Source organism: Apiotrichum porosum (genome assembly GCF_003942205.1).
Source record: "Apiotrichum porosum strain DSM 27194 chromosome Unknown scaffold_8, whole genome shotgun sequence".
Taxonomy (NCBI): domain Eukaryota; kingdom Fungi; phylum Basidiomycota; class Tremellomycetes; order Trichosporonales; family Trichosporonaceae; genus Apiotrichum; species Apiotrichum porosum.
In genome coordinates, this window is record NW_021167115.1 from 221,098 (window position 1) to 246,701 (window position 25,604).

The 25,604-nt window shown below is 60.8% G+C and overlaps 11 protein-coding genes and 1 non-coding gene across 12 annotated transcripts; 6 read left to right on the plus strand and 6 right to left on the minus strand.

The window, feature by feature from the left end:
* Nucleotides 1-404: 404 nt before the first annotated feature.
* On the minus strand, nt 405-1,669 carry EHS24_008865 (uncharacterized protein; the record flags this gene model as incomplete). Its single annotated transcript, XM_028624167.1, has 3 exons — nt 405-1,364; nt 1,428-1,563; nt 1,608-1,669. The coding sequence occupies 3 exons, from the start codon at nt 1,667-1,669 to the stop codon at nt 405-407; spliced, it is 1,158 nt and encodes a 385-aa protein (XP_028475239.1).
* Nucleotides 1,670-2,073: 404 nt separating this feature from the next.
* On the plus strand, nt 2,074-3,027 carry BUD31 (Component of the SF3b subcomplex of the U2 snRNP; the record flags this gene model as incomplete). The annotated part of the gene is made up of 6 exons (XM_028624168.1): nt 2,074-2,132; nt 2,209-2,292; nt 2,504-2,623; nt 2,660-2,680; nt 2,789-2,922; nt 2,999-3,027. The coding sequence occupies 6 exons, from the start codon at nt 2,074-2,076 to the stop codon at nt 3,025-3,027; spliced, it is 447 nt and encodes a 148-aa protein (XP_028475240.1).
* A 309-nt stretch (nt 3,028-3,336) lies between these two features.
* Nucleotides 3,337-4,969, plus strand: APA2 (bifunctional AP-4-A phosphorylase/ADP sulfurylase; the record flags this gene model as incomplete). The annotated part of the gene is made up of 6 exons (XM_028624169.1): nt 3,337-3,477; nt 3,634-3,825; nt 3,954-4,221; nt 4,302-4,515; nt 4,578-4,841; nt 4,948-4,969. The coding sequence occupies 6 exons, from the start codon at nt 3,337-3,339 to the stop codon at nt 4,967-4,969; spliced, it is 1,101 nt and encodes a 366-aa protein (XP_028475241.1).
* Nucleotides 4,970-5,824: 855 nt separating this feature from the next.
* On the minus strand, nt 5,825-7,110 carry EHS24_008868 (uncharacterized protein; the record flags this gene model as incomplete). Its single annotated transcript, XM_028624170.1, has 5 exons — nt 5,825-6,044; nt 6,101-6,480; nt 6,635-6,729; nt 6,781-6,825; nt 6,864-7,110. 5 exons carry the CDS (start codon nt 7,108-7,110, stop codon nt 5,825-5,827), a joined length of 987 nt encoding a protein of 328 aa, XP_028475242.1.
* Nucleotides 7,111-8,652: 1,542 nt separating this feature from the next.
* On the plus strand, nt 8,653-9,819 carry EHS24_008869 (uncharacterized protein; the record flags this gene model as incomplete). Its single annotated transcript, XM_028624171.1, has 1 exon — nt 8,653-9,819. One exon carries the CDS (start codon nt 8,653-8,655, stop codon nt 9,817-9,819), a length of 1,167 nt encoding a protein of 388 aa, XP_028475243.1.
* A 354-nt stretch (nt 9,820-10,173) lies between these two features.
* JIP5 (WD repeat-containing protein jip5) lies at nt 10,174-11,998 on the minus strand (the record flags this gene model as incomplete). The annotated part of the gene is made up of 5 exons (XM_028624172.1): nt 10,174-10,586; nt 10,639-11,056; nt 11,133-11,205; nt 11,317-11,370; nt 11,766-11,998. The coding sequence occupies 5 exons, from the start codon at nt 11,996-11,998 to the stop codon at nt 10,174-10,176; spliced, it is 1,191 nt and encodes a 396-aa protein (XP_028475244.1).
* A 2,118-nt stretch (nt 11,999-14,116) lies between these two features.
* Nucleotides 14,117-16,874, plus strand: EXP1 (exp1-like protein; the record flags this gene model as incomplete). The annotated part of the gene is made up of 5 exons (XM_028624173.1): nt 14,117-14,283; nt 14,343-15,939; nt 15,993-16,088; nt 16,400-16,565; nt 16,642-16,874. The coding sequence occupies 5 exons, from the start codon at nt 14,117-14,119 to the stop codon at nt 16,872-16,874; spliced, it is 2,259 nt and encodes a 752-aa protein (XP_028475245.1).
* Nucleotides 16,875-17,231: 357 nt separating this feature from the next.
* Nucleotides 17,232-18,875, plus strand: EHS24_008872 (uncharacterized protein; the record flags this gene model as incomplete). Its single annotated transcript, XM_028624174.1, has 5 exons — nt 17,232-17,360; nt 17,399-17,657; nt 17,708-18,120; nt 18,163-18,216; nt 18,243-18,875. The coding sequence occupies 5 exons, from the start codon at nt 17,232-17,234 to the stop codon at nt 18,873-18,875; spliced, it is 1,488 nt and encodes a 495-aa protein (XP_028475246.1).
* Nucleotides 18,876-18,949: 74 nt separating this feature from the next.
* Nucleotides 18,950-20,442, minus strand: SET5 (SET domain-containing protein 5; the record flags this gene model as incomplete). Its single annotated transcript, XM_028624175.1, has 2 exons — nt 18,950-19,976; nt 20,015-20,442. 2 exons carry the CDS (start codon nt 20,440-20,442, stop codon nt 18,950-18,952), a joined length of 1,455 nt encoding a protein of 484 aa, XP_028475247.1.
* Nucleotides 20,443-20,630: 188 nt separating this feature from the next.
* Nucleotides 20,631-23,301, plus strand: SEC18 (transport between ER and Golgi ATPase protein; the record flags this gene model as incomplete). The annotated part of the gene is made up of 2 exons (XM_028624176.1): nt 20,631-21,073; nt 21,120-23,301. The coding sequence occupies 2 exons, from the start codon at nt 20,631-20,633 to the stop codon at nt 23,299-23,301; spliced, it is 2,625 nt and encodes an 874-aa protein (XP_028475248.1).
* Nucleotides 23,302-23,441: 140 nt separating this feature from the next.
* EHS24_008875 (uncharacterized protein) lies at nt 23,442-24,420 on the minus strand (the record flags this gene model as incomplete). Its single annotated transcript, XM_028624177.1, has 3 exons — nt 23,442-23,839; nt 23,884-24,199; nt 24,250-24,420. 3 exons carry the CDS (start codon nt 24,418-24,420, stop codon nt 23,442-23,444), a joined length of 885 nt encoding a protein of 294 aa, XP_028475249.1.
* A 1,083-nt stretch (nt 24,421-25,503) lies between these two features.
* Nucleotides 25,504-25,599, minus strand: EHS24_008876. The gene has a single exon. It is a non-coding gene; the product is annotated as a tRNA-Thr (tRNA).
* Nucleotides 25,600-25,604: the final 5 nt, after the last annotated feature.

Consider the following 25,604-nt stretch of genomic DNA (forward strand, 5'->3'; position numbering starts at 1 on the left):
GTGTCGTTCCTGCTCGATCCCTACGGCCTCTGGCCCCCACGCAAGACCTTTACGCTGACCTGAAGGCAACGCACGTACATACTCGTCCCGCAATCCTGGACTCCGGTTCCCATCGCCAGATCCCTGTCGGTTTGGGATGGCCTCCCCCCGGTTCAGATGTGCAGATAGGAGTACAAGCACCGGCTGGCCTGATCATCCATCCCCGCAAGGGTGCAGAGTGGCGGAGAGCACAGGTCGATGGAGAAGACAACGGGGGGCACAGTGGCCCAATCGCATATGGCAACTATCACACTAAAGTGCAATACAAATATCCTATGATACAGATGTGGGTGTTGGAGGTGCAAGGGAGGAAGGATGCTGCCTGCCTTGGTGTGGCACGGGGCCAAGAAGGGCTCGGCCCTTGGCTAGTCGGCGCGAAGCATGGAAGCCGGACGGCGGGGGAGACGCGCAACTGGGCGGTCACTTCCACCTACAGCCGAGAGGGAAACGGTACGAACGAGGCCCGGCGCCGGCGCTGGTCCCTCGTCGTCGCTGCCACGGTCGAGAACACTGCCCAGCCACCCGTCGACGGACGACGGGAAGATGATGCCGTCGCGGCGAGTGTCCCGGCCGCTCGAGTTGGTGGTAAAGCTGTCGCGGTCGCGAATGTCGAACATGTCAGTGTGTCGCAGTCGGCGGCGCGTGCTGGGTCCCGACTCGTCCTCGCGTCGTCGACGGCCAAGCGAGACGACGTAGTTTGACGATGCCGAGGTGTACTCTTCCAGCCACGAGCGGGCGGGGTGGTCACGAGGAGACGTGCTGCGCGAGCGGCCCGTCACGCCGTGGCGGGAACGGTGGGGGGATGCCAGGTCCAGAACGGTGGGTGGATCACGAGTGGCGTCGTCGGGCTGTGCGTCGGGCAAAGGCGACGAACGAGACAAGTCAAACAGATGTGGCCGCATCACTGGGTGGTCGTCGTCATCGAGTCGCCCGGTAAAGGCCCACTCTTCATCGGCATTGATGATCGGCATGGGCCGGGCGACATCTACGAGGTGCGAGTCCGTGGGGTCGAATGTATCGAGGAGGGGATCACGCTCCTGCCCCGTCCCGCCGTCGACTTCCGGGTCAAGCTCGGGGTCCAGCTCGACGCTGCGTGGTAGCGGGAACAGAGGACGGTTACGCCTCGAGGGATACATTTCATCAACCTCGTGCTCGACAAAGAACCGGCGAGGCGGTGGAGTCGGCTGGCCGGACTGCTGCGAGAAGCGCCAGAAGTCGCCCGAGGTTGCGGTATCGCGCACTCGGTCACGCTCGCGTTCGCGCACCTCTCGACGGGTACGCCTTCTCTCCGACTCGGCTCGTTGTTCGCGGGATCGCACTACGCACTGCGGGCCATGTCAGAAACACCGAGATGCAGATAACGCCCCCCACCGCATATCAGTACACACCAGCACGAGTTCCTCCCAGGCCTCAACTGTCGATGCGTCCGTCGGATCCAATTCGGCAAGAATGCTCCGGAGTCGCACGTCTTCGTCGCCGAGACGGCGGTTGACAGCGATGCGCGAGGTCGCAAACGCGTTGCTGCTGGAGGCACGTTAGGAGGCGGTACACGCAGACATGTAACCCACTGTAGCTCGCGGATGGCCGCAATCCCCCGCCTGTCCTGCTCGCCAAGGGTCAACTTGCCCATTGTTTCAGCAATGTACAACTGCGAAAAGCTCGATGGCCTTTGCTAAAAAAAAAGAGGGAGAGGGCGAGTGTTGCGCTTGCAGGGTACTAGGCGTGCAGATGGAAGCTACCTGAGCTGTCGGCGGGGGATGGACGAGGCCAGTTAAAGGATGATGGGATGTGGATGAGATGTGTCGAATGTGGTTTTGCTTGTTGAGAACCCCGGAAACACCTCCTGGACGGGGAACCGCGAACGCTGGGTGGCCAAAACAGAGGCTGCCCAAATGACACGTATATGTTTTGGCCACGCGACAGACACGTGGCGTTATCAATGTGCCCCGCTTTGGATTCATCTCTTGATCGCTCCTGTTGCATCTCATTGTTGCACAAGCTCACTTGCTTACTCGACTCCCAACACCCGTCAACATGCCCCGCATTAGGACATCGCGTACAAAGCCTCCTCCCGAGGGCTTTGAGGACATCCAGTGAGTACACCATGTGCTACAGTGCGGCCGTGAAATGCCTCAGCTGCGGGCCTCGTGAACCTCAGCTGACGGACAGGGATGTTCTGGAAGAGTACGACAAGAAGATGCGCGATGCCGAGAACGACTCGCATGAGGGAAAGCGCAAGGTTGAGAGTGTGTGGTGCGTATTACCGCCTTTCCTTTTATCAGGTGGAGCTGACCAGTCTTCTTCTCGAATCCCTGTCGGCTTTCAACCGTTTGTTTTGATGTCCGCCGACGTGCTCTTCTGATGCGTGCTTCTCTCTGTGTCTCTGACGTTCCCTTCCCTCACCTGTTATCCAACTGGAACCATGTCTTGTTTCCCTCTACACACGACACATTTGCGCCCACAGGCCCGTGATGCGCATTTCGCACGCTCGCTCGCGTTACGTTTACGACCTGTACTACAAGCGCGAGCTCATCTCGCGCGAGCTGTACGACTGGCTCCTGAAGCAGGGATACGCCGATGCCAAGTGGGTTCGATGTCCAACGCAACGCTAACCCAGCAGCTTGATAGCCAAGTGGAAGAAGTAAGCTGGCCCGTGGCCCGTGTATATCTCTTGGACGACCGCTGACCACTCGCCTCCCTTGCTCGATTCCTACTTCCTTCCTTACCTTCCTGCTACCTGCTTACACAGGAACGGATACGAGAAGCTCTGCTGCGTTCGCTGTGTGCAGACCCGTGACTCCAACTTCCAGGGCTCGACATGTATCTGTCGTGTGCCCAAGGCGAGCCTGAAGAACGGCATCGTGGTCGAGTGCCCCAACTGCGGTGAGTATCGCTCTCCGGAAGTCCTCTGGAGCTCTCTGGAGCTCCTTGACGACAACGGCCATGTGCTAATGGACAGGATGCCGTGGATGTGCGAGCTCAGACTAGATGTCGATCGGGTGTCAAGGTTCGAACATGTCCGGCGCGCGGGAGGGCAGTGGAGTAGAATGTCGTGGTCTCCTCTATGCATCATGTAGTTTTAGGCACTTGGTCTCATTTCATCATTGTACACTTTACCACCGCTTTCGCCGCTACCACACAGTGTGAATGCTGTTGACCCGTCGCTGGCAGCATTGTTCTCGGCTGCTCCGTCCTGCCTGCCCGGCAACGGGGCACTGGCGCCTCCTCCACCCCGGGGCCACCCCCAAAAGCGGCGTCAGCCGCCGGCAAGACGTTGCAACCACCCACACTCCCACCATGGCCACTGCTCACCCCGTCGACCCCGTCGCGCCCGCAGACATTCTCGCTCGTCTCCCTGGCCACTGGAAGGCGGCAAAGGAGAGCGGCGACCTCATCTTCTTTGAGTCGTCGACACGCTATGTCGGTGACAGGCAGAAGGTAAGGAACGTTTCTTTGTTTTGCGTCCCGTACCCGACCGCCTTCCGTCATTGTCTTCGCCCTTCATCTTCTACACAACACCTTGCTCTTCCATCCTCTTTCCCCTGACATCTCTTTCCCCCCCTCTCCCGCTCTTTGACCTCTCGCTAATGCCAGGTTGCGGTCACCATCTGCCCCGCCCTTGGTGCCAAGATGGCCGACATCATGCCTCCCGCTCCTGAGCCCGAGGCCAAGCGCGTGCGCACCGACGCGCCCGAGAGGCCCTCGCCCTTCCGTCCCCCTTACGTCGCTGGCCTGTACGTTGGCTGCGTCCCCGGCATCGACGGCGAGGAGACCATGAGCGTCTTGGTAAGTGCTCTGGACATGTAGCCGAGCGGCCCAATGTCATTACCCGAGCAGACTCGGCAATGGGTTACGGCTTGACGCCCTTTCTCAGCTGTGGACTTGGCAAGCAAATGAGCTGACGGTTTGTCCAGCTGAACAAGTTTGCGGTCCTCCCCGAGCACTTCCTCCTGTGCCCCGTCAGCGAGCAGCCCCAGAACGTGCCTCCCACGCCTGCTCAGCTTGCGCGCGTCTACTCGATTCTCCAGGCTGGCCTGCGTAGCTCGCCTCCCCGCCGTCTCTTTGCCTTCTACAACGGTGGACCCGGCGCCGGCGCGTCCCAGCGCTGGAGGCACGTTCAGTTCATTGACGGCCCGGCCCCCGTCGAGGAGTGGATGCACGGCGTCACTTTTGAGCGTAACGGTGAGTAAGCCGACAGTATGTGGGCGAGCGACACATTGCGTGGTGTGTCGTCATTCAACGCCCTTTGGCTGACCTTGCAGACCGCGCAATCATCCACCCCGACCTCCCCTACCTCCACATTGTCCACCCGCTGCCCCCCGTCTCAAGGCTGCCGTACCCTCCCTCGGAGGACGACCTTGTCAACCTCGCCGACGAGCTCGCCCCGGCTCTCATGCGCTCGCTGGACCTCGCATTCGACGCTCTCCGCCGCAGTGGTGGCGACAGGAGCCAGGGCTGGAACCTCTTGCTCACGACGTTAGTACACAGTGCATTGCCACTTTGGCTTTGGGCGCGGACGACAAGCTGACATTTTCCAGCGAGCACCTTCACCTCATCCCCCGCTCGGCGCCCCAGTACCCTCTCGCCGAGGGCCTGCCCCCTCTGGACCTCAACGCGCTCGGCTACGCCGGCATGCTCCTTGTCAAGTCCAAGGAGGAGGACGCGGCCCTCGACGCCGTCGCGGCCAACACTGAAGGCGGCATCATTGGTATCCTGGGCAAGTGTGCCATCCCGCGCGAGTTTGGCGAGCAGGCCCTCCAGGCCGAGGCGACGCAGCACGGCGGTGCCGGTTCGCTTGATGTGTGAGTGTAACTGTGTGTCGACTTTTGCATGTGGAGAGAGGAGGGGGGGCGAGAGGTAGAGGAGGAAGGGGAATGGAGAACGACGGAGACAGTGTCTGATGGGCAGCGAACCCAAGGCCAAGATGTAGATACATTCGCATTTCGCACACGACGCACGCACAGCACGAGACGGCGCGGCAGACGAAAAGACGAGGACGGAGACGAGAGGCAAGGCATAGGCACACCCCGCGCGACAGGGGCAGCCAGGACGAAGTAGTTTTGGAAATTAACAGGAAAGAAGCAAAAGCAACATGGTTGTTCTATGCCGCGTGCGCCCGTCTCTGTCTGCTCTAACCTGTGGCCCTCGCTTCCAACTTGCTGTGCACACTAACCTCTGCTGTCTATCTCTATGCATGTATACTCCCAGGGCAATCGCTACACCTCGCCGCCGATATACGCAAACACGAGGAACCCCAGTCCCCACGGCGTGACCGACGCGACCCTCCATCCAAACCGCTGCAGGGCCCGGAGCGCGCGGTTGCCCGTCTCGTCTGGGCTCGGGTGCAGGCTGGAATGGAAGAAGAAGCCAGCACCGCGCTTCTGGTACGCGTACCGTATGGGATGCCTGTATCGCCATGGCGTTTCGGACTCTTTACCTGCGCTCGTGAGCCGGCCGCGCTCCCTTGCTGCCAGCGCGACGAGGCGCGAACACTGGCGGAACGGGCGGCCGGCGGCCTCGGCAGCCGTGGCGGCGACGATGCCGCCTGCGACGATGGTGCCGGCCTGCGCTAGCCGGGCCTTGAGGGGCGTCTCGGGCGGCGGGGTCGCGGCGGCGGCGGCGATGGAGGATGTTGGGTGGTCGCCCGAAGAGTGCAGCATGCAGGTAGCCTTGACCCGCAGGCCGACACGGCGGGTGATGTCGAATGTGGCAAAAAACACAGAGTAGGATACGCTGTGGTGTGAGCTATACGCCCTGTTCGGTCCCGTAGCTCGTCCATCGACACTTACGCATCACGCCCAACGGCCCAGCGCCAGCCGCTCCACCACGACTGGCTCTTGTGCCACGACGAGCCGGCGAACAGGTTGCGGAGCGCTTCCAGCGGTGACGCAGGCGGTGGACCAGGTCCCAGAGATTGGGTGAGCGCAGTCGTTAGCTTTGGTGTTGGGAGGCGCAGGAACCGGGCAATGATGGCGGTGACAGACGCGGCCGACTGCTGGAAGAACCTGTGGGTGGGTGCGTGAGCACTGCGCTGGATATCTCGCTGCCAGCTATCGCTCACTTGACAATGTTCTCGATCGGGGTAAACGCCATGCCCTGTATCACACCTGCACCAGCGCCCGCGATCGCGCTCAACAGCGTCGGATGCGCGGGGATGGTACGCGGGCCACGGATGATGGTCTCAAACGTCACCTCCTCCTCGACAATGGCGTCGCCAGTGGCCACGCCATAGTCGCCGTCCAGGCCACCGAGAAAGTCGCGCTGGATGAGCTCGTCCAGCAGGTCCTGATGTTCCTCAGAAACCGGGTCGGCTACCCGCCGATGGAAGTAAGGGAGGCGGGCAAGCCAGAGCGACAGCAGGGAGTGCGAGGAGAAGAGGAGGAAGCCGAGGGTCGTGTTCACGAGGAGTGGGGGGAGGAGGGAAGCGGCGACGACGATGGGCTGTGGGATGCACAGGATCAGCGTTTGCATTACCGTGACATGTCAGCAGCAGGGGCCAGTTGGGAAAGGAATGGTCGAGGCAGACGCGGCAAATCAGGTTGGAAGCACGTGCATGTCAGCGAATGATGGGTTTGAGCAGTAGAGTGCAACGTACGCCGCCCTTGAGCTTGAAGATGGACCTCACAAACGATGGCGATAGGTTCTGGTCGGCGCTCTCGGCGAGCTGTCGCAGCCCAGCCCAAGTGTCCACTGAAGAATGTCAGAACTCGGCATGCGGTGACTATCGGTGTAGTAACCCACATCGATTAGGGCGGAAGAGCTTGCTCGGTCGCCTGAACATGAAACCTGGGTATTTAGCACCTGCTCGCTGAGTCGATACACACCCATGAACAGCAGCAGGGAGCGAGTGATTGCCGCGCCAGCGCTCGTACTCGTCGTTGGCGGCGGGAGGACTGTCGTGGCCCCGTCGCCGCGTTCAAGCGGCGAGACGGCGTCGTTGCCGCATGAAGTGATGATGGTGACTGCCTTGGTCATGGAGTCCCCGGGGACGCCAGATACGACCACGAGGACCGGTGCAGTGGCCCCGGGTGAGCCATGTTGCTCGTCGCTGTCGCTCGGGGCGGGTGTCATGGCATGGTCGGCGTGAGGTGGTCGAATGCAAAGTCGGTGCAATCGAGAGAAGCAAACGAACCCGGCGAAATGCGGTGAGCGGGGCACCGCGATTTTATAGAATGTTGCACTGCGCCGAACGGCGTACGTGGCCCCGGCTGCAGTGATGCGAGCGAGCGGCCTGGGGTTTGTTTGTTGTATACTTCCAGTACTGTTCTTCCTCTTCGACGATGCTTGGATTCGCGCCACACGTATGGCCGCAAAAGACCATGATTTTGGAGCGTTGTGGTCCTTGTGGTGCCGGTGACTCGCTTCTGGGAACAAATTCAGCGTGCCAGGGCTGTTGTGGTGTACAGCTTGACGGCGCTGCCGGGGCCACTGACCACTGGTGCCACTTGCCATTGGCCACTGGGGTTTCGCTCTGTACCCAAAGTTGTCGTTTCTGGTTTGTCTATGCCACTAACTGCATCGTTGCGGCCTCGATTCCGTTCGTGAGGTTGGAAGAACGACATGACATGCTACTGGCGTCCTCTCCCCTCCCTACTCTGTAGGCCATTCCCGTCCTTCAAGGCATACTAGGTTGCTTGGATCTATTCTGGATTATGTTTGTTCATGACAAGCGACAGAGGCAGCGAACTTCAGTACTGGACAGCCCGCGTGAGGGCTGGTGGATGTTGTTGGCGAACAGTCGTCCAGCAGTCCTGTCACCGAGGACATTGAGGAGTGCCCTGTCTTTGTGCACTTTTGTTGTCCGCCTTGTTGTCCTTTTGCAGCTACAGGGACTTGTTTTGTGTTGCCTGTGTCAGTGTGACTGAATTTGTCCATGTGTGTCAGCCTGTCACGACACCGATGTAGCCAAAGTCAGCATTTATTCCTACCTGCAAAACTTCTTTTCTTTGCTCCCATCATGCACGCTGTTGCCAGCGACAACAAGGTACACAAACACCAACAATAGGCCGTCCATAATTTTTTATTATACCCAGCTCCTATACCATGCTACTCAGAACACGAGAAACGATGCATAGGGCAAGATATCCTCACCACACATCCCCCGTTGCGTCTCCCCATAATGCCACTCGCGCCGCCACAAAGCAGACGCGCAGAAATACCCCCGCGCTCGGACACCCAGCGGAAGCATATTTTCACGCTGGGCGGCCATTCCCCCTCTCGCACCCAAAAGAAAGAATATGGGCGTCCCCGGCGTACAAATTCTTCCCAACAACACCCACCTCTTTCTCTCCCATCCCTCCCTTCCACCGCAAAAGCCCAGCGCTGCGCGCAAGACGGGCAGAGGATCAACCCCCCTCACAACACCTCTCTTTCTCCCACTCCTCCAAAGTAAGTCGCGCGCTGCCAAAGAACGCCAAAAGAATACTTTTTCCTCTGCGCCCGAGGATGATCCAAGCACTGGGCACTGAGTCAAAAACGACGCACGATGCACAAAGCCACTATACGTTAGGAGCGTATAGCGAGCCTAGAAAACTCGCGACTGAGGGCAAAACCGCAGAGAAAGGACTTTTGATCTCTCCCCTGTAAAACGACCAGACCGCTGACAAGCTGTAGATGAGCGACGACGAGGCTGCCCCCAGCAGCGCCGACATCCTCAAGCTGCTGGACACGCTCCAGGTGGCTGTTGAGGCCACTGCGTCCAGCGCCGCGCCCCTCCTCGCCAAGGCCAAGGCTGGTGACGAGAGCCTCGACCTGTCTGGCGGCCTCTCCCTCCTCCTGGTGCGCCCACACATGCTGCTCGCGAGCTTGCACCACCTGGTCCAGCTTGTGGGTCTGCGCCTGAGCTCGTGCGCCGAGCACACCCCGGACGCGGCCCCCTCTGCGGCCCTCACCCACCCTTTTGCTACTGGCCGCTCCGCTCGCCCCAAGCCGTCCTCGGCTGCCGCGTGGGAGAACGAGCTCGCCGGTGAGCTCCAGCTGTGCCACGACGTCATGGACAAGGTCCGCGGCATGGAGACCAAGCTCGACTACCAGGTCAAGAAGCTCGTCGGCCTCGCCGAGGCTGCTGGCAAGGCCAAGGCCGCCGCCGCCGACCTTGAGGAGGACCCCCTTTCCTTCCGCCCCAACGCCAGCGCCATGGTCGACGCTGCGCGCGCCGATGCCACCCAGTCGTCCAAGGAGGACGGCAAGGAGAAGAGCGGCGTCTACCGCCCGCCCCGTGTCGCTGCCATGCGCTACGACGAGCCCGACACCGCCACCCAGAAGCGCAAGGACCGCCGTGCGCCCGCCCTTCTCTCCGAGTTTGCCCAGGGTCTCGACGGCGCTCCCGGTCTCCAGACGACGTCGGGTCTGTCGACGCGCCCCGTCGTCTTGGGCGCGCACACCAACAGCGTGTCGGCCAAGCGCGCTGCCGAGCTCAAGCGCATTGCCGAGTTCGAAGAGGACAACATGACGCGTCTCGTCACCACCAAGCGCGAGATGAAGCGCCGTCGCGACGACGAAGAGGCCCTCGCCTTGGGCTTTGGTGTCGGCGGCCGCGGCCGTACGCGCCGCCAGAACGGCCTCGAGGCCGAGCTGGAAGGTGTCCTCGGCGAGCGCGGGTCCCGCGGACTGTGGGACGGCGTCAACTCCAAGCTCGCCAAGCGCGACGACATTACCGACCGCGGCAAGCGCGCGACGGTGGACGCGGGCGAGCGCAAGGCCGGCCCCAAAAAGGCCCGCTTCGAAAAGGACATTGCAAAGAAGCGCCGTGCGATCGGTCTCCCTGCAAAGTCCAAGTAGGTGTAGCACACAGACACAGACAGAGACTGCTAGTTGTATCATACCAATGCACTATATTTATAGATCCACAACAAGGTGCAGGCGCAGGGAAGGGAGAGCGACGGATGGGTAGCGATACATGGGTCAGACGAAAGCCAAGTCTCATCTTAACAAGGTGCCGTGGGAGAGGGGAAACGGGTCAGACGCGAGAATGAGCTCCCCGTGTTTATGCAACAGTCCACCAACATTCTGGTCTTCCCCTCGCTGGGCTAATCATACATTTTATAGTGGCAGTAAAGTATCTGAAACCCCTCTCTATCCGTCTACCCCGGGCCCCTCCATCTCCCCACCCACCTCAGCGCGGCAAACGGATACTCAGAGGTCGTCGAAGAAACCCGCCTCCTCCTCAGCCTGGGCCGCCGCCATGGCGGCCTTTGCAGACTTGATCTTAGGGCCCTTGTCCTTTTTCTTCCTGGACTTGGCCGCGCCATCGTCCGAGTCTGATCCCCAGTCCACGGCGGGTGCGGGAGCTCCTGCGTCCTCCATCTCGGCATCTTCGCCCTCGCCCTCGCCCTCGCCCTCGGCGTCCTCCGCGTCGACACCCTCGGCGTCGCTGTCGGCATCCATCTCTTCGTCCTCGTCGCCGTCCTCGTTGTCGCTCTCGAACATGTCCTCGACGTCCGTGAGCTTGATGCACAGGTCGTGCGAGACGGAGCCGAGCCACTTGCCCGAACGGTCCAGGGCGAGACGCTCGATGGGGTACTCTTCGTGCGTGGCAATCACGCCGACTGGAGCAAAGGTGTCAGTGGACGCCCATTAACTGTCAAGCGTGCAACTCACGGAACTGGTTGGGGGTGATGTTGATGACGCGCACCATGCCGTCCTCTGAACCGGTGGCGACGGCGTCCTCGGTGAGTGCGACGACGGCGTCGACCGACGCCGGGTGGCCGATGAAGCGGTCGACCGAGTCCTCCCATCCGAGCTTGCGGTTCCAGATGGACAGCACGCCGAGACCGGTGCCGACGACACACTTGTCGCCGCCCTTGATCTGCGCAATGGACAGGAGCTCGTCTTCCTGGTCGGCACTGACGGACATGGGCTCGGCCTTGGACGAGCGCACGTCAATGACGCTCAGGTGGCCGTCTCCGGACGTGGTGATAAGCTGGCGCTTGTCCTCGTAGTAGGTAAAGTCGGAGATGTAGTCCCAGTGCTGGGTATAGGTCCTCACGGGGTCGCCGGCAGTGCGCGGGTCCCAGAACTGTAGAAGTGGTCAGTGTGTGTAAACGCCACAGGACACCCAGGAGCACCTAGGAGAGGGTATAGGTACGACATACCTTGATGACACCCTCGTCGTCGCCACTGACAACCAGCTGCTCGTTGATGCAGGAGACACGGTTGATAGGCGCGCTGCGGCGGCGTCAGGTTCCCTTCTCACAGCACAGCGTGTCGGGGGCCATGCAGAGTGGTCTACCCCCGACTGGCCTTTGCGGGTGATCATCTGGATCGTTTGAAACTCACGCATGCGCAACGTCTTGCTCCCGCAGCACAGTGCCCGTGGACGCATCCATGCGGCTATGTGGCGTCAGCGCAAAGCAACAAAGCAAGGTCGTGTAAATGTGTATGTGTGCGTGATCGCACAGTGGCAGGCAAATGTCAAAGGGTGCGCGTTTGGGGCGTTTGGGGTTGCCCCGCACACGGCGAAAGAGGTAACAGGCTGGTGCGTGTGATGCGTGCGCGTGTGATTCACAAGGGAGGACGAGGACCCAAGGAGGACGACAGTGTGGCTCTGGCTCTCACAGGCCATCAGGCCATGGGTCTCGCCTCGGCTTCACACGTCGACCACTTTGTTTCTCTCTTGCAACCAAAACCTAACCTCTCAACCCACACTCTTCACCACCACCCCACTCCCTCACCACCCCACTCCCTCACCACCACCACCAGCCATCTCCTCCAACCCAACTACTCACCACAACACGCCGCTCTTACCGCCCATCCAGAGGCCGGTGCCATCGGCCTCGACGGCGAGGGCGCGGGCGGTACGCTTCGTTGGGCGGACGCTCCAACCTTTGCTAGTCTCGCCCGTGACATCGTCGTAGCGCCATGCCTTGACCTCTCCTGTGAGGAGCGAGGCGTAGACGACGCTCTCGCGCGGGTGGAACACGAGGTCGAACGGCTGGTTGCGCAGCTTGATATCCGGCATGGCTGTTGTGTCGGGGGGGGGGAGTGGGGGTGGTACACACTGACGGGGGGTTGACTGAAATTCCACTCCAGGAAGAGTGGAGGTGGCGAAGACGGAGATGCGGGGTGCATGTCCGTGGACGTAAGAATGGGCCACACTCACGTGGCTGGAAATATTACCGTAAAACGCCTGCTGGCAACCTGTGCCGGCAGGGTCCGGCTGTCACGTGACTTTGACTGATCTTGTGCTGATCCTACGCTGATCTTGCTGTTGCCAGGGAGCCTACCAGAGCGCCCCGTGCCGTTGCGGCCCTCGATGACGGGGCGGATGGGCGGTGAAATGTGTCCTGGGCGGGGTTGGGCCTGGCGCCCATTTGCAAACGAGGGAGGGAGAGACGAGGGAGATTTGGCTTACGCGCGCGGGTGTTTGGGCGTGGCTGGGGCGTGATTTGGGAGAAAGTGCTGGACACACACCGTGTGTGTGTCGTGTCTAATTTGCCCTAGCGCATATGCCTGTGCTTGGACTGCGGGAGGCGACGCTCTGTGTGGGCTGAGGTACCTCTGGCCCGTGGGCGCGGGCTAATGCGTCGTCGTGTGTGTGTGTGTCGTGTGTGTGTGTCGCCGCCCAGCCCGTGTCCCCCGGCCCCTCTGGCCCCCTTTCCTGACACACCCAAACACCCAGGCAAATCCTCCCCACCCAGGCCATCCCCCGGCCAAACTTACGTCCGAGCACCCAAACTCCCCCCCTTCTCTCTCCCCCAAAGGAAGCAAAGGACCCAAATCGCCCACCCCCTCGCCCCCCCTTTTCTCCCTCCCTCTCCCACCCACCCACCCACCGACACACACCGCTTGTGCCCACCCACACACCACAAATCCTCATCCCACGCCGCCCCCCCGCCCCTCCTCGTCTCTCCCCCTTCCACCTCTTTCCCTCTCTCTCTCTGTTGCCCCCGCCCGCAAAGCACATTCTCCCCGTGCCCCCCATCTGCCTCCTCCTCCTCCCTCCCCTTTGCCGCATCTGCACCCAAGTGTCCCACCAGTACACACACCTACCCCCCCCTCGCTCCCTCTCCCTGTGCGCATCTCAAGCACAGCAGCAGCACAACCGCAGAGTAGCAACAAGCACCGCGCATCACACACCGCACGCGCACGCCGCCGCCGACACCCACCCACCCACACGCACAGGCGCATTCCCACTCAATCCTCCTCTGTCCTCGTCCTTTGCTCCCTCTCGCTCCCTCGCTCTCCTCCCCTCCCCCCTCCGCGTTACTGCCGCACACCCCCACTGCGCCCCCAAGGCTGCTCATCTCCCATCGCGTCCTTCCCTTTTGGCCGTCGTCGACACCATCATCTGCCCCCTCGCTCGCCCCGGCCCCCCGCGCCTGCCAGTCTCTCTTCGCTCTTGTGCGCGCGCGTCCTCGAGAGCCCTCTCCCTCTCCCTCCGCCGCCGTGTCCTTTGTCCTGGAACCAAACAACCTCGGTATCCTTCTTTGCATAGCGCACAACGCTTATCGATAGCGCACAAGCATCACACACATCAACAACAACCAGCAGCAACAGCAATCCATCACACACATCGTTTTGGAAAGACGCAGTTGGGACGCTTCTTGGATAACACCGAGAACCAACACCTTGCCCACCCTCCCGCAACTTCTTCCAGCGGTGAGCACCCAGCATTCCCATGATGACATCCACACCCCAGTGCTGACGTCTTCCCTCCTCTCTACTGCATCCACCTCGTCATCCTCGTTGCATCCACCACCACCACCTCTGCTCCCAACAACGACTGACTGGCTCGCGTTCTGAAATCCCCACCCTGACAACCCCGGTCTTCCTTCCTGCCCTCCCCCCCCCCCGCACCCAACCAACCGCATCCGGTGTTTGTATCCCTTCCCCCCACCCCCCGCTTCCTTCCTTCCTTCCTCCTTCCTTTCTTCCTTCCTTTCCCTTCCACCCATCCATCCACCCATCCATCCACCCCGAAAACAATCAACAGTGGTCAGTTCGTGACCCACCCCATGCAAAATACAACTGCAAAGGCCACCCACCCCGGTCATCTCGCGCAGTCTTGGAGTAACGTGCGTTAAATTTGCCCACCAAAACCCCGCTGACCAAACAGCAGCCTTCCCACCACCACAACATGTACCCAAACAGCAGCGCCCATCCACGCAACCCGGCCAACCCGAGGTCTGCATATGACACCTCCGCATCCACCGGTGCCAGCGACGACCAGTATGCAGGCTACCAGCAGACTGCAGGCTTTAGTAACGTCGGAGTCGGAGGCTACAACTATGGCAGCGGAATGAGGTAAGTGGTGGCCGCCGGCCAAGACCGGTATGGCGCAACCAGTGCTGACCGGACCACAGCTTGTACAACACCACCTCGCCATCGCTTCCATCCGCATCCCGTCGCACCTCCAACCCCAAGACCTCGTCCCCGGCAGCCGCTTCGGCTTCGTCGGTCGCCAACACGTCTCCGTCCGCCTACTACCCCCGCCAGTCTGCATCGAGCCAGGCCGATGTCACCCAGTCGCCGTACCAGCAGTCTGGTTCGGCCGCTCTTCCTCATAGCGCATCCCAGCACCCCCAGTACGGCTACTACCCTTATTACGACCAGCAGTCCCAGCACCACGGCAGCGGTGGCCAGTGGCAACAGCACTACAATGCCCCGTCTAGCTTTGCTCAGCAGCCCGTTCAGCAGCGCCAGACCTCGTCCGGCGCCCTGTCCACTGTTCCCGGCTCGGCAGTCGGCTCGAGCGAGCAGTCGCATGCGTCCCAGGCCCGTGGCAGCTCGTTTGACTACTCGGCCGCTGGCCAGCAGTCTTCGTCGTCGTACCAGAACTGGGATTCTTCGCGCCAGCCCGCCAGCCACCAGCAGTGGCAGCAGCAGCAGCAACAGCAGCAGGCGGCCCAGGCTCAGCCTGCCGCAAGTGGCCAGCAGTCGGCCACCCAGGCCCAACAGGCGGCCCAGCAGCGTCCTCCTGGAAGCAGCAGCGGCCAGTCCAGCGCTTCTGTTGTGAGCCCGTGGCAAAACTATGGTAGCCACCACCCCTTCCCTCCTCCTCCCCAGCCCGTCCCCCAGATGGGTGGCCAGCTCCCTCCGGGCCAGTATGGCGGTTGGAACCAGCAGCAGTGGGGCGGTCAGCAGCAATACTATCCTCCCGCCGCCCAGCACCAAGTCCAGCAGCCCTCCCCCGTCGCTGCAGCTGCTCCGGCTCCGGCCGCCGCTGCCCCTGCCGCCCCGGCCGCCAGCAGTGGTGGCAGCAAGAAGAAGAGCAGCAAGAAGGAGGCCGCCGCCGCCGCCGCTGCCGCTGCCCCCTCGGAACCTGTTCTCGGCAAGCGCTCCTCTGACGCTGCTCCCGAGGAGGAGGTCAAGGAAACCAAGTCCAAGAGCAAGAAGAAGAAGGACGAGGACAAGCCTGCTCCCAAGGCCCCTCTCAAGTCGCCCCTCAAGTTCCCGCCTCCCGCTCCGTCCGCTTGGCAGCTCTTCTTCAACGACGAGCTCAACAAGGCCAAGGCCAAGGCTCAGGCCGAGGCAGGCACCTCGCCCGGTGGCACACCGATCCACCCCAAGCTCAACGTCGCCCACATTGCCAAGGAGGCCGGCGAGGCTTACCATGCGCTGTCGGATGACCGCAAGGGCTTTTACGCTCGCAAGGTTGAAGAGGGCAAGATCCAGTACGCCAAGGACCGCGCCGCGTGGGAGGCCACTCTCACGCCTGAAGACATCAAGGCCGAGAACGCGTACCGCGCTCAGATGCGCAAGGAGGGCAAGTCGCGCAAGGGCAACCTCAAGGACCCCAACGCACCCAAGAAGCCCCTCTCCGCTTATTTCCTGTTCCTCAAGGGTATCCGCGAGAACGACGATCTCCGAAAGCAAGTGTGGGGTGAAGAGACTGAGACTACTAGACAGAGTGTGCTCGCCGCCGAGCGCTGGCGTGGTCTGTCTGACGAAGAAAAGAGGGTAGGTGTTGGACTAATGATCTGCAAGTCGTGCTCACCCACTTTTCCCCCCAGCCGTACCTCCAGCAAGCTGAGAAAGACAAGCAAGACTACGAAGCGCTCCGCAAGATTTATGAAGATGAGGCTGCGGCCCGTGCACGTGGTGAAGACGTCCCAAAGTGTTCGTCTCTTCTCCTCTTGCCCTCGCTAGTCATTAATCCCCCAAAGAGTCTCTTTGAGTCCATTTCACAGGAGGCCGACGTCAAGACGATAACCGATGAAGCAGCAATACCGATTTCGATAGCGAGGAAGGCGACGACGACGACGATAACGAGGATGACGGCCGCGGCGGCGGCAGAGAAGACCAAAGGCGGCGAAGCAACCACAACGACAGCCGACCCAGCATCAACCACATTTACAGTCGCCCATTTTGAATCCACACCCGACCCCGAGTCCGCCCAACCCACTTCAACCACGGCAAGTGGCTTGACGTGGACACATCCCTCGAGATTGACGAGTTTCATGGCTTTGACGACATGGATCTCACCGGTCTCGAGGACATGACAGGCCACGGTGATACGGACCAAGGTCGATGGGACGACTTGCAGTACATGGAAGGAGGAGCAGAAGAACCCCCCGCCCCCGATGGTGAGACCACTGAGGAGTTGGTAGCCGCGGGGCAACCCGTAGCTTGCTACTGAGGCGGCGCGCCCACTCGATTCAGCCAAGCACGATACCAACCCAGCAGATGCACCACTACTACTACCAACCACCGATGTTACCGAGCCCACCCCGGTCGATGCGTCGACCGAAGTCTCGGCAACCACCACCTCTGTCGACTTTCCAGTTGACGTCTCCGTCCTCGTTGCACCGCTAGAAGATGTTGTTGTTGCAGCACCTTTCTCAGTGGTAGCGATCGACATGGCTGCGGCCGCAATCGGTGGTACATCGGAGTAAAGTGAGCGCGTGCGAGAGAGACAGAGAGAAACAGTGTACTGCTTGTGATGTGTAGCCTCTGGGACAGTTTTCCTTTCTTTTCCCGATTTCCTTTGGTTTTGGTTAATAATTGGGAGACTCGTAAGTTTTGTAGAACAAGAGGTCCGCTGTACGCCCAAACTTGAGCGCGGGGCTGGCCCTCATGGTGCGCTTGGTAATCGCGTAGAAGATACGACAATGCAGAATGTTTCGTTTTGAGCAGAGCAGCTAGGAAGTCCTCGGTGACACCTGGGGAGAGGCTGAGCGGAAAGGGGCGCCGCTTTGTTGATGTCATTTCGGCGCCAGGTCAACTTTTTCCAAACACCCACCCCACACCAAATGACCTTTGACGCAACAGACCTCGTCAACTCGTTCCGCGCGGCCGGCGCGTGGATAGACGATGGCGCAATGGACCTCGTCCCCGTCCCCGGCATGGGCATGGGCGCTGTGGCCAAGCGTCGCATCGAGGTAAGCAAACAGTTACAACATTCAGCTGATTCTTTCAGCCTCACACTCCCCTCTTCCACATCCCCCTCAACTACCTCCTGTCGCCATGGACGTCGGACCTGCGCAACCTCTTGAGTCCTGCCGAGTGGGAGTCGCTCGAGGGCGGGTGGGCGCGTCTTATCCTTGTCATGATGTGGGAGGAGAGCAGGCCCGAGTCGAGGTGGGGCGGATACCTGCGCAACATGCCGCGCGAGTTTGACAGCCCCATGTTCTGGGGCGACAGCGACCGCGCCGAGCTCAAGGGCACTGACATTGAGGGTGGGTGTTTTGATTACACCACTGGCCCGACGGCTGACTCTTCCCCGCAGACCGTATTGGGCGCGAGGACGCCGAGGCAGAGTACACTGGCAAGATGGCGCCCGTGATCGCGGCCCGTCCAGACCTCTTTGCGGCCGCGGCCCACCACTTCACCCTCGACGCGTTCCACGTCCAGGGATCGCGTATCCTCAGCCGGTCATTCACCATCCCGCAGACCCGTGCTGGCGGCCCGCCGCCCGAGGGCGTGGACGAGGACGGCGACGACGAGGAAGAGGCAGAGGTGGCCGTCATGGTGCCCATGGCGGACATGCTGAATGCGGCGTACGAGCGCGACAATGCGCGTCTGTTCACCGACGGAGAGGACGACGAGGACGACGAGGCCGCTGCGGCTGTCGGCGAGCAAAAGTTTGGCGAGGGATACACCATGATCACCACCAAGGTCATTGAGGCCGGCGAGCAGATTGTGAGTCGTGGAGACGACCTTGCAACTGACATGTTCCTTCAGTACAACACCTACGCCTCGCCGCCCAACTCTGAGTTGTTGCGAAAGTACGGCCACGTCGACATGCTCCCCCTCCTGCCCAGATCGCCTCACGCCTCACGGCTGAGGAAATCGGCGGGTGGGCGTTTGGCAACGCCGGCGACGAAGTGGAGATTTCGGGTGACATTGTCGTTGCGGCCGCGGCCGAGCTCCTTGGCCAGCCGTCGTTTGTGGACGTTGCCGCGGAGCGTGTCGACTGGTGGCTCGAGGAAGGCCAGGAGGATGTGTTTGGCCTGTCGTTCCCAGACCCGGACGAGGAGGACGACGACGACGACGACGTGCCCGTCGCTCCCCCAGCCCTCATTGCGTTTGCGCGCCTGCTCTCGCGCGACGAGGACTGGGCACGCGCAGAGAAGCGCGGAAAACTGCCACACACCAACCCGGACCCGACGTCGCTCGGCGTCATTGCGCGCGCGATCCGGCTCCGCGCAGCGCGCTACCCGCAGACCCTCGAGGCCGACCTCGCCGTCGTCGCAGACCAGTCCCCGGCTATCCGCCTCAACGTGCGCAACGCCGCCGTCGTCCGTCTGGGCGAAAAGCGCCTGCTGGCGTCCACGCTGCGTGCCGTGGAGGCCGAGAAGACGCGCCTCGAGGACAAGGAGAAGGCGCGCGAGACGGCCGACGGGAAGCGTAAGGCTGCGGCCAAAAAGGACACGAGCGTCAAGCGTCGCAAGTAAAGGGAGTTACATATAACCATGCCATGCATTGATAGAAGACTATAGCCTAGAGCGAGGGCAAATTACAGTGGGTGTTAGAGCATGTCCTCGACGGCCGTCTCGTCCTGGTCCACGGCCAACTGGTCCATCTTGGCCGTCACGTCGTCCACGACGTCGGCAGTCGCGGTCACCGCTGGCTGCGCTGCAGCCTCGGTCTCGACACGTTCCTTTTCACAACGGACACACTCGCACCAGAACCCGTAGCCGTCACGGAGAGCCTGGCGACGGACGTCGCGCGGGAGCTCGAGGTTGACGTACGAGATTGTCAGCTCGGTGCCGGGCGTGATCGTGTTGCGGGCGAGCATTGTCAGCTTGTGGGTACCCCTCACGCCGGGCGGGTTGCGTGCTGGCAAGGGAGCCGGGAGTTGGGTAGGCCCCACAAAGCCCCTGGGGAGGTTGCGGACCTGGATGTTTGGATCGCACGAATGGTTGAGGTGCGCGTGCAGCGCGTACATGCCTCCCGAGTCTTCGAGGTTGATGTTGACCATGCCCAGCAGCTCGAGGAAGGACTCGTACGAGAACCACCGGGACACTTCTTCGTCGGTCAGGGGACGCTGCTTGCGTGCACCGCGCGTGGAGCGGGGCGCTGCGAGCGTGAAGGGTTCCGGGTTGAGGGCGGTAACGATGGACTCGTGCGCGAGCTTCCATTGACGCGTCGTGAAATCGGCGCGCGTCGCCCAGTCGGCTTTTTCGCTCTCGCGAGTGGCCATGTTGACGCGCGCAATTCCCTCCCACACGCGCCGTGTAATCTCGTCGGCAGCATCCTGGGTGCCCCAAGCACGCTCGTAGCGCCACTTGGCAATGATGCGGGCCACAACGTCGAGTGAACGCCACTCGCGACCGGCAATGAGCGATTGCAGCTGGCCAGCCAGGGGGTTGACACCGGGGCACAAAAGGTCGTGGTGAGACGCGGATGGGCGGGCACGCGAGAGACACAGGCGGTTGCAAAAGTGGGCGTGGGTGCAGGTGAGGCACTCGAGCGACAAGGGAGGGTTGGGCTTGGAGAACTCGCCAAGGCAGTGGGCACAGAACCGCTTCGACACTAGGTGCGGCGCAAGGGCACTGTCTGTTAGCTCCAAGTACAGCATGTTAAAGCTTACGGATCGGGGCAAGCAATCCATGGCTCTTCCTGCCACAGCACTTCGCCAGCCTCAATCGTGCTCTTGGCCACAAGACCCTTGCCGCGGGTACCGCCAAACATCTTGGCCTTGACTTTTGGTGCAATGTTGTCAATGTCCAGCGTCGAGTCGAGACCTGTCCGAGCAACAAGCTCAGCACCGTCGGCCTTGCCCTTGCCCTTGGCCTTTCCCTTTCCGCTCTTCTTCTCTGCTGGAGCAGTCGCACCGGCTCCCGACGCGGTACCGCCGGCCGTGGCGAGCGCCTTGCGGAAACGCTTCTCGGAGACGGTCCATTCGGGGTTGTCGACCTTGAGCTGTGCCCAGAGCTTGGCGATGCCGTGCTCGGGGTGTGCGTCACGCACAGTCTTGATGGCGCCAACGAGCTCGTCCTCTGCTGGCGAGGAGGGCATGGTGGGAATGCTGATAAAGACGACAAGCAAAACAAAGAGGATGCTGGAGAATGCTCGACATTGCCTGTGGAAAGTGACAAACAATTTGGTCCCGCTCGGCGTCCTTGTCGGGTGGAGGTCCACGTCGAGTATGGTTGTGGTCAGTCATCGCGTCGGTTCCATCTCTTTCTTGTCCTTCATCTCTTATCATGTCCTTCTTCAACCGCAACAACCCCAACGCTCCCGCACAACGGCGGGCGGCGCAGGGAGGACCAGCTCCGGGCCAGTACGAGCGTCTCCCGCCCGACAACCACCCCGGATACGCCAACACGGCTACACCGCCGCCCGCACCTCCTGCCCGTCAGCAGCCAGCACAGCCCCAGTACGGCGGCGGTGGTGGTGGCGGCGGCGGCGGCTACAGCCAGGACCAGTACACTGGTGGATACCAGCCCAGGCAGCCTGCTCCTCAGCGCGGATACGACGGCCCATCGAGCGGCGCGTCCGAAAAGTACGAGCACCGCGCCCCAGCTCCACAGCAGCAGGCATACCCTACTCAGCAGGGTTATGCCCAGCCAGCTCCACAGCAGCAGAGGCAGCCGGCGGCGTACGGTGGTGGCAATGCACCAACTGGTGGGCGTGGAAGTGGTGCTGTGTGAGTTCGACGGCTCCTTGTTATTGGAAAACTGACACCAAAACAGCTTCGGCATCGCGTCTTGCCCCTCCGATGACCTGGCGCTTACGAACCGCCTTGTTGTCAACCCTGCCGACTTTGCCGCCGACACCGAGTTTGTGATCTTGCGTAACAAGTTCATCATGGCCGTTCTGCGTGACCCCACCGGCACCCTTCCTCGAGGCACCCTTGGCCCCTCCAAGATTATCCGCCAATGGGTAGGCCTGTCAGGTATCGGCGAGCGCGTCGACGTCGAGCCGTACCAGCCCGGCAGTGGCGAGTTTGCGACCCAGGTCGACCTCGAGGTCGGCTTCCTCCTCAAGCGCAAGGAGACGACCGACCTGTTCGACTCGGAGGAGATGGGCCGCGCTTTCCTCCAGGCGTTCCCGAACCTCCCTCTCACACCGCTCCAGACCCTGGTGTTTGATTTCCGCGCGCACCAGCTCAAGGTTCTCGTGCGCAATGTGACCACCCTCGATGGCAGGGAGGGCGCGACGGGTATCACCATGGAGAACACCGAGGTGGTCTGGTCCAAGGACCCTTCTTCCGCCATGAAGCTCAAGAACACATCCAACAACCGTCCCACCAACGCCATTCTCGCTCCCAACTTCAAGTTTGAGGACATGGGTATCGGTGGTCTCGACAATGAGTTTGCCGCCATCTTCCGTCGTGCCTTTTCGTCACGTATCCTTCCTCCTGGCCTTGTCGAGAGGCTCGGTATCAACCACGTCAAGGGTATCCTCCTCTTTGGTCCTCCCGGTACCGGAAAGACCCTCATGGCGCGTCAGATTGGCGGTATGCTCAACGCACGTGAGCCAAAGGTCGTCAACGGCCCCGAAATTCTCAACAAGTTTGTCGGCCAGTCCGAGGAGAACATTCGCAAGCTCTTTGCCGATGCTGAAAAGGAGCAAAAGGAGAAGGGCGACGAGAGTGGCCTGCACATTATCATCTTTGACGAGCTCGACGCCATTTGCAAGCAGCGTGGCACCACCGGTGGCGGTACCGGTGTGGGCGACTCGGTTGTCAACCAGCTCCTGTCCAAGATGGACGGTGTCGACCAGCTCAACAATGTCCTCATTATCGGTATGACCAACCGCATGGACATGATCGACGAGGCCCTTCTCCGTCCTGGCCGTCTCGAGGTCCACATTGAGGTTTCGCTTCCCGACGAGTCGGGTCGTCTCCAGATTCTCAACATTCACACATCCAAGATGCGCAGCAACGGCGTCATGGGTGACGACGTCGACCTCGCCGAGCTCGCGGCGCGCACCAAGAACTTTTCCGGTGCCGAGCTCAACGGTCTCGTCAAGAGTGCCACCTCGTTTGCGACCAACCGCCACATCAAGGTCGGCACTGTCGCTGCCTATGACAACCTGGACAACCTCAAGATTACGCGTTCCGATTTCTTGCACGCTCTGGACGAGGTGCAGCCCGCGTTTGGTGTCAACGAAGAGGAGCTCCAGGAGGTCGTCACCAACGGCATCATGCACTACAACAAGCGTGTCAAGGGTATCCTCGAGGACGGTAGCCTCCTTGTCGAGCAGGTCCGCCACTCGGAGCGCACCCCGCTTGTTGCCGCCCTCCTGGAGGGTCCTGCTGGTGCGGGCAAGACTGCAATGGCAGCCAAGATTGCCCAAGAGTCGCAGTTCCCGTTCATCAAGCTCGTGTCGCCCGAGCAAATGGTCGGTATGAGCGAGCCCCAGAAGATTGCCGCTCTCAGCAAGGTCTTCAACGACTCGTACAAGTCGCCCATGTCGGTCATTGTCGTCGACAGCCTGGAGCGTTTGCTCGACTACAACCCCATCGGTCCCCGTTTCTCCAACGGCGTGCTTCAGGCCCTGGTCGTGTTGCTTGGCAAGCGCCCGCCCAAGGGCCGCCGCCTGCTGGTCCTTGCCACCACGACCAACAAGGGCATCCTGCGCGACATGGACGTGCTCTCGGCCTTTGACACCGAGCTGCACGTCACCTCGATCGACGACTTTATCGGTATCGAGCACTGTCTTCGTGAGGTCAAGCTCTTCGAGGACGACCGCCAGTACGGCCAGGTTATCCAGTACCTCCAAAAGGCCGGCTTTGGGCAGTTTGACGAGGGAGCGCGTCCCTTCCAGATCGGTGTCAAGAAGCTGCTCACGCTTGCTGAAATGGCACGCCAGGACCCGGCACCGGCCGTCAAGCTCGGTACCAGCTTGATCAACGAGTTTAGCCACTAGAGGAAATAAGTGAACAGTAGTAGTGTATTTGTTGTTGCCCGAGGATGCATTTTCAGTACAGCAGTCAATACAGTTACAATATTTGCACGCTTCATCGTGTAGGTTACAGGCCTCGACCGTAAGTTACAATCAACAGCATATCACAGCTCGCGCACACCGCGCTCCACACGCTCGCCTGGAGCAGGCTCGTTCTCCTCGCTGCCCCCGAGCGCGCGTCCCAGCCTGGCAAGAGCACCGTTGAGCGTACTGGGGTCCACACCGAGGGCCTGGCGGAGGGCCGTCCTGTCGATGCTGAAAAGTGTGTCGCGGAGTGCGCTGGATCCGTGTAAAATCCCACTTGAACGAGTAGACTTGTCGGTGCTGTACAGGGGACGGGAGAATGCCCAGGCGCGCGACATGGCGAGGGCGTGGACGACTTCGGCGAGGGCGCGGACAGCCTCCTCGGTGGCAGACGCGGCGCCTAAGCGCTCGTCGAGGGCGGCGAGGACGGGGTAGTGGACACCTTGTCCAAAGGAAGCCAGTAGGGGGTGTGTCGACTCTGCACTGTCAGCGCGAGCATGCCGGGAGTTGGTCAAGACCCACCTGTACCCTCTCCGGCAAACGCAAAGGCGTTGGAACACTCGACAGCCAGACCAGGGTTGGCAGCCCAGTGCTTCTTTGACGCGCGCGCAAACTCCACAGCGGCCTCCTTGTCCTTGGCAATCACTGCAGCGCGCACGCCGGTGGTGAGCAGATCACGCGCGAGGGACGCCAGCTTTGGCCCCGCACAAGCACGGATGTCGGCGACGGCGCGGGCGGCTTCTTCGGGGTCGTTGGCGAGGACGCGCAGCGTAGACGCGTACTCGACGGCCTGGCGGTCCTTCTTGCTAGGCCCAGCGAGGTCGGCATCGAGAAACCACTGCAATAGTCAGCTATGGACGGAAAGTTGCTCCTATTGGCGACACCTACCCCGCGCTCAGTGTGGGCGTGCTGGGACTGGTATTCGGTCTTGCCACGCTCGACGGCGGCGGCGATACGGGCGGCACGAGCCTCCGCACGAGCTTCCGCTGCGGGGTCGGGGGCAGGTGCGGTGCTGGGAGCGCTGGGCCCGGCTGTTGGTGGTTGCTCGACGGAGGACATGGGGGGTGTAGAGTTGAAGCAAGGTGGATGGGTTTGTTGCCAAAGGATACAGACTTCTTCACCTCCACTTTTGTTGGGCAGAAGGGCAATTACGTAAGCGATCTTTTTGGCGCAAAAAAGAAGCAAAATAGCAATAACGGAGACCGTGACTAGTTCGATCCAGACTGGTTATAATCACAGGATTCGAACCCCCGTACGAGGCGAATGGGTGCTATTTTCCCGGGTGTGCAGCATCATCTACGGTGGAACGGTTGTTAGCTACTCAACCGCTCAGGCAGCGTAGTTCCGTTACATGAAGAAACGAAAGATACACTTGACCTTTTCCACCGAGTTTATTGCCATTAGGATATTGACCACTAGACCATTTCAATTGCGCTCTTTACCTATTTGACTATTGCTCTCCATGCACATGCGATGCAGACTTATTCTCTTCACCACATCTCTCTGTCGGCCGTCCAACCTGCTATGCAGTCATTTGCAGCGTCTAGACAGCCCTAAGAGTCTCCTCTACACAGAGTTCACGACTCCGGCTAGGTCTATGCTATCAGCGTCCCCAAGCGTTGCCGGGCATACGGTACAGTCGCGTACTGGCCGTACATCTCATTTCCGTTCCCTCTTTACCACATACACTCTTCAACGCTTCTACTGTATACCTCAGTACTAGTCTCCTTACCATCCTCCCTTTTCATCTCTTGCAAGGAACGTTGTGATCCTATCAGTTGATTGCGGCAAAGTGGCACGATACTGTGGGATTAGCAGTGGCATTAGTACTATTTATTACCATGTCCCAATTTATGCTGCAGCTATGCAGGCCTGTTCCTTTCGGTCTACTTGTCATCAAACAGTCTTCTACGTCTTCCAGCGAGTACTACGAGTATCTTCGCCGAAATCGCGCTGTTACTCATCCTAGTGGCGCCCATCTCCAGGCGCCTCCCGCTTGTTAACAGAACCTCCCGCCGAGTGGTACCTTCCGCTCCCTCAGCGAACCCTCCTTCCGTTCTATCTGTCTCCCCCTCCCAGAACCTCAATGTTGACTGCGATACATTGATCAAAGTGCCAAAAGAGGACGTCATGAAACGCGCCTGCCTTCTACCCGAATTGAACGGGTGACCCTTTCATCGTAGTCAGGCAGTGATGCCAAGTACTAGTGAAAAATTCTAACCACTGAACTAAGAAGGCCACGA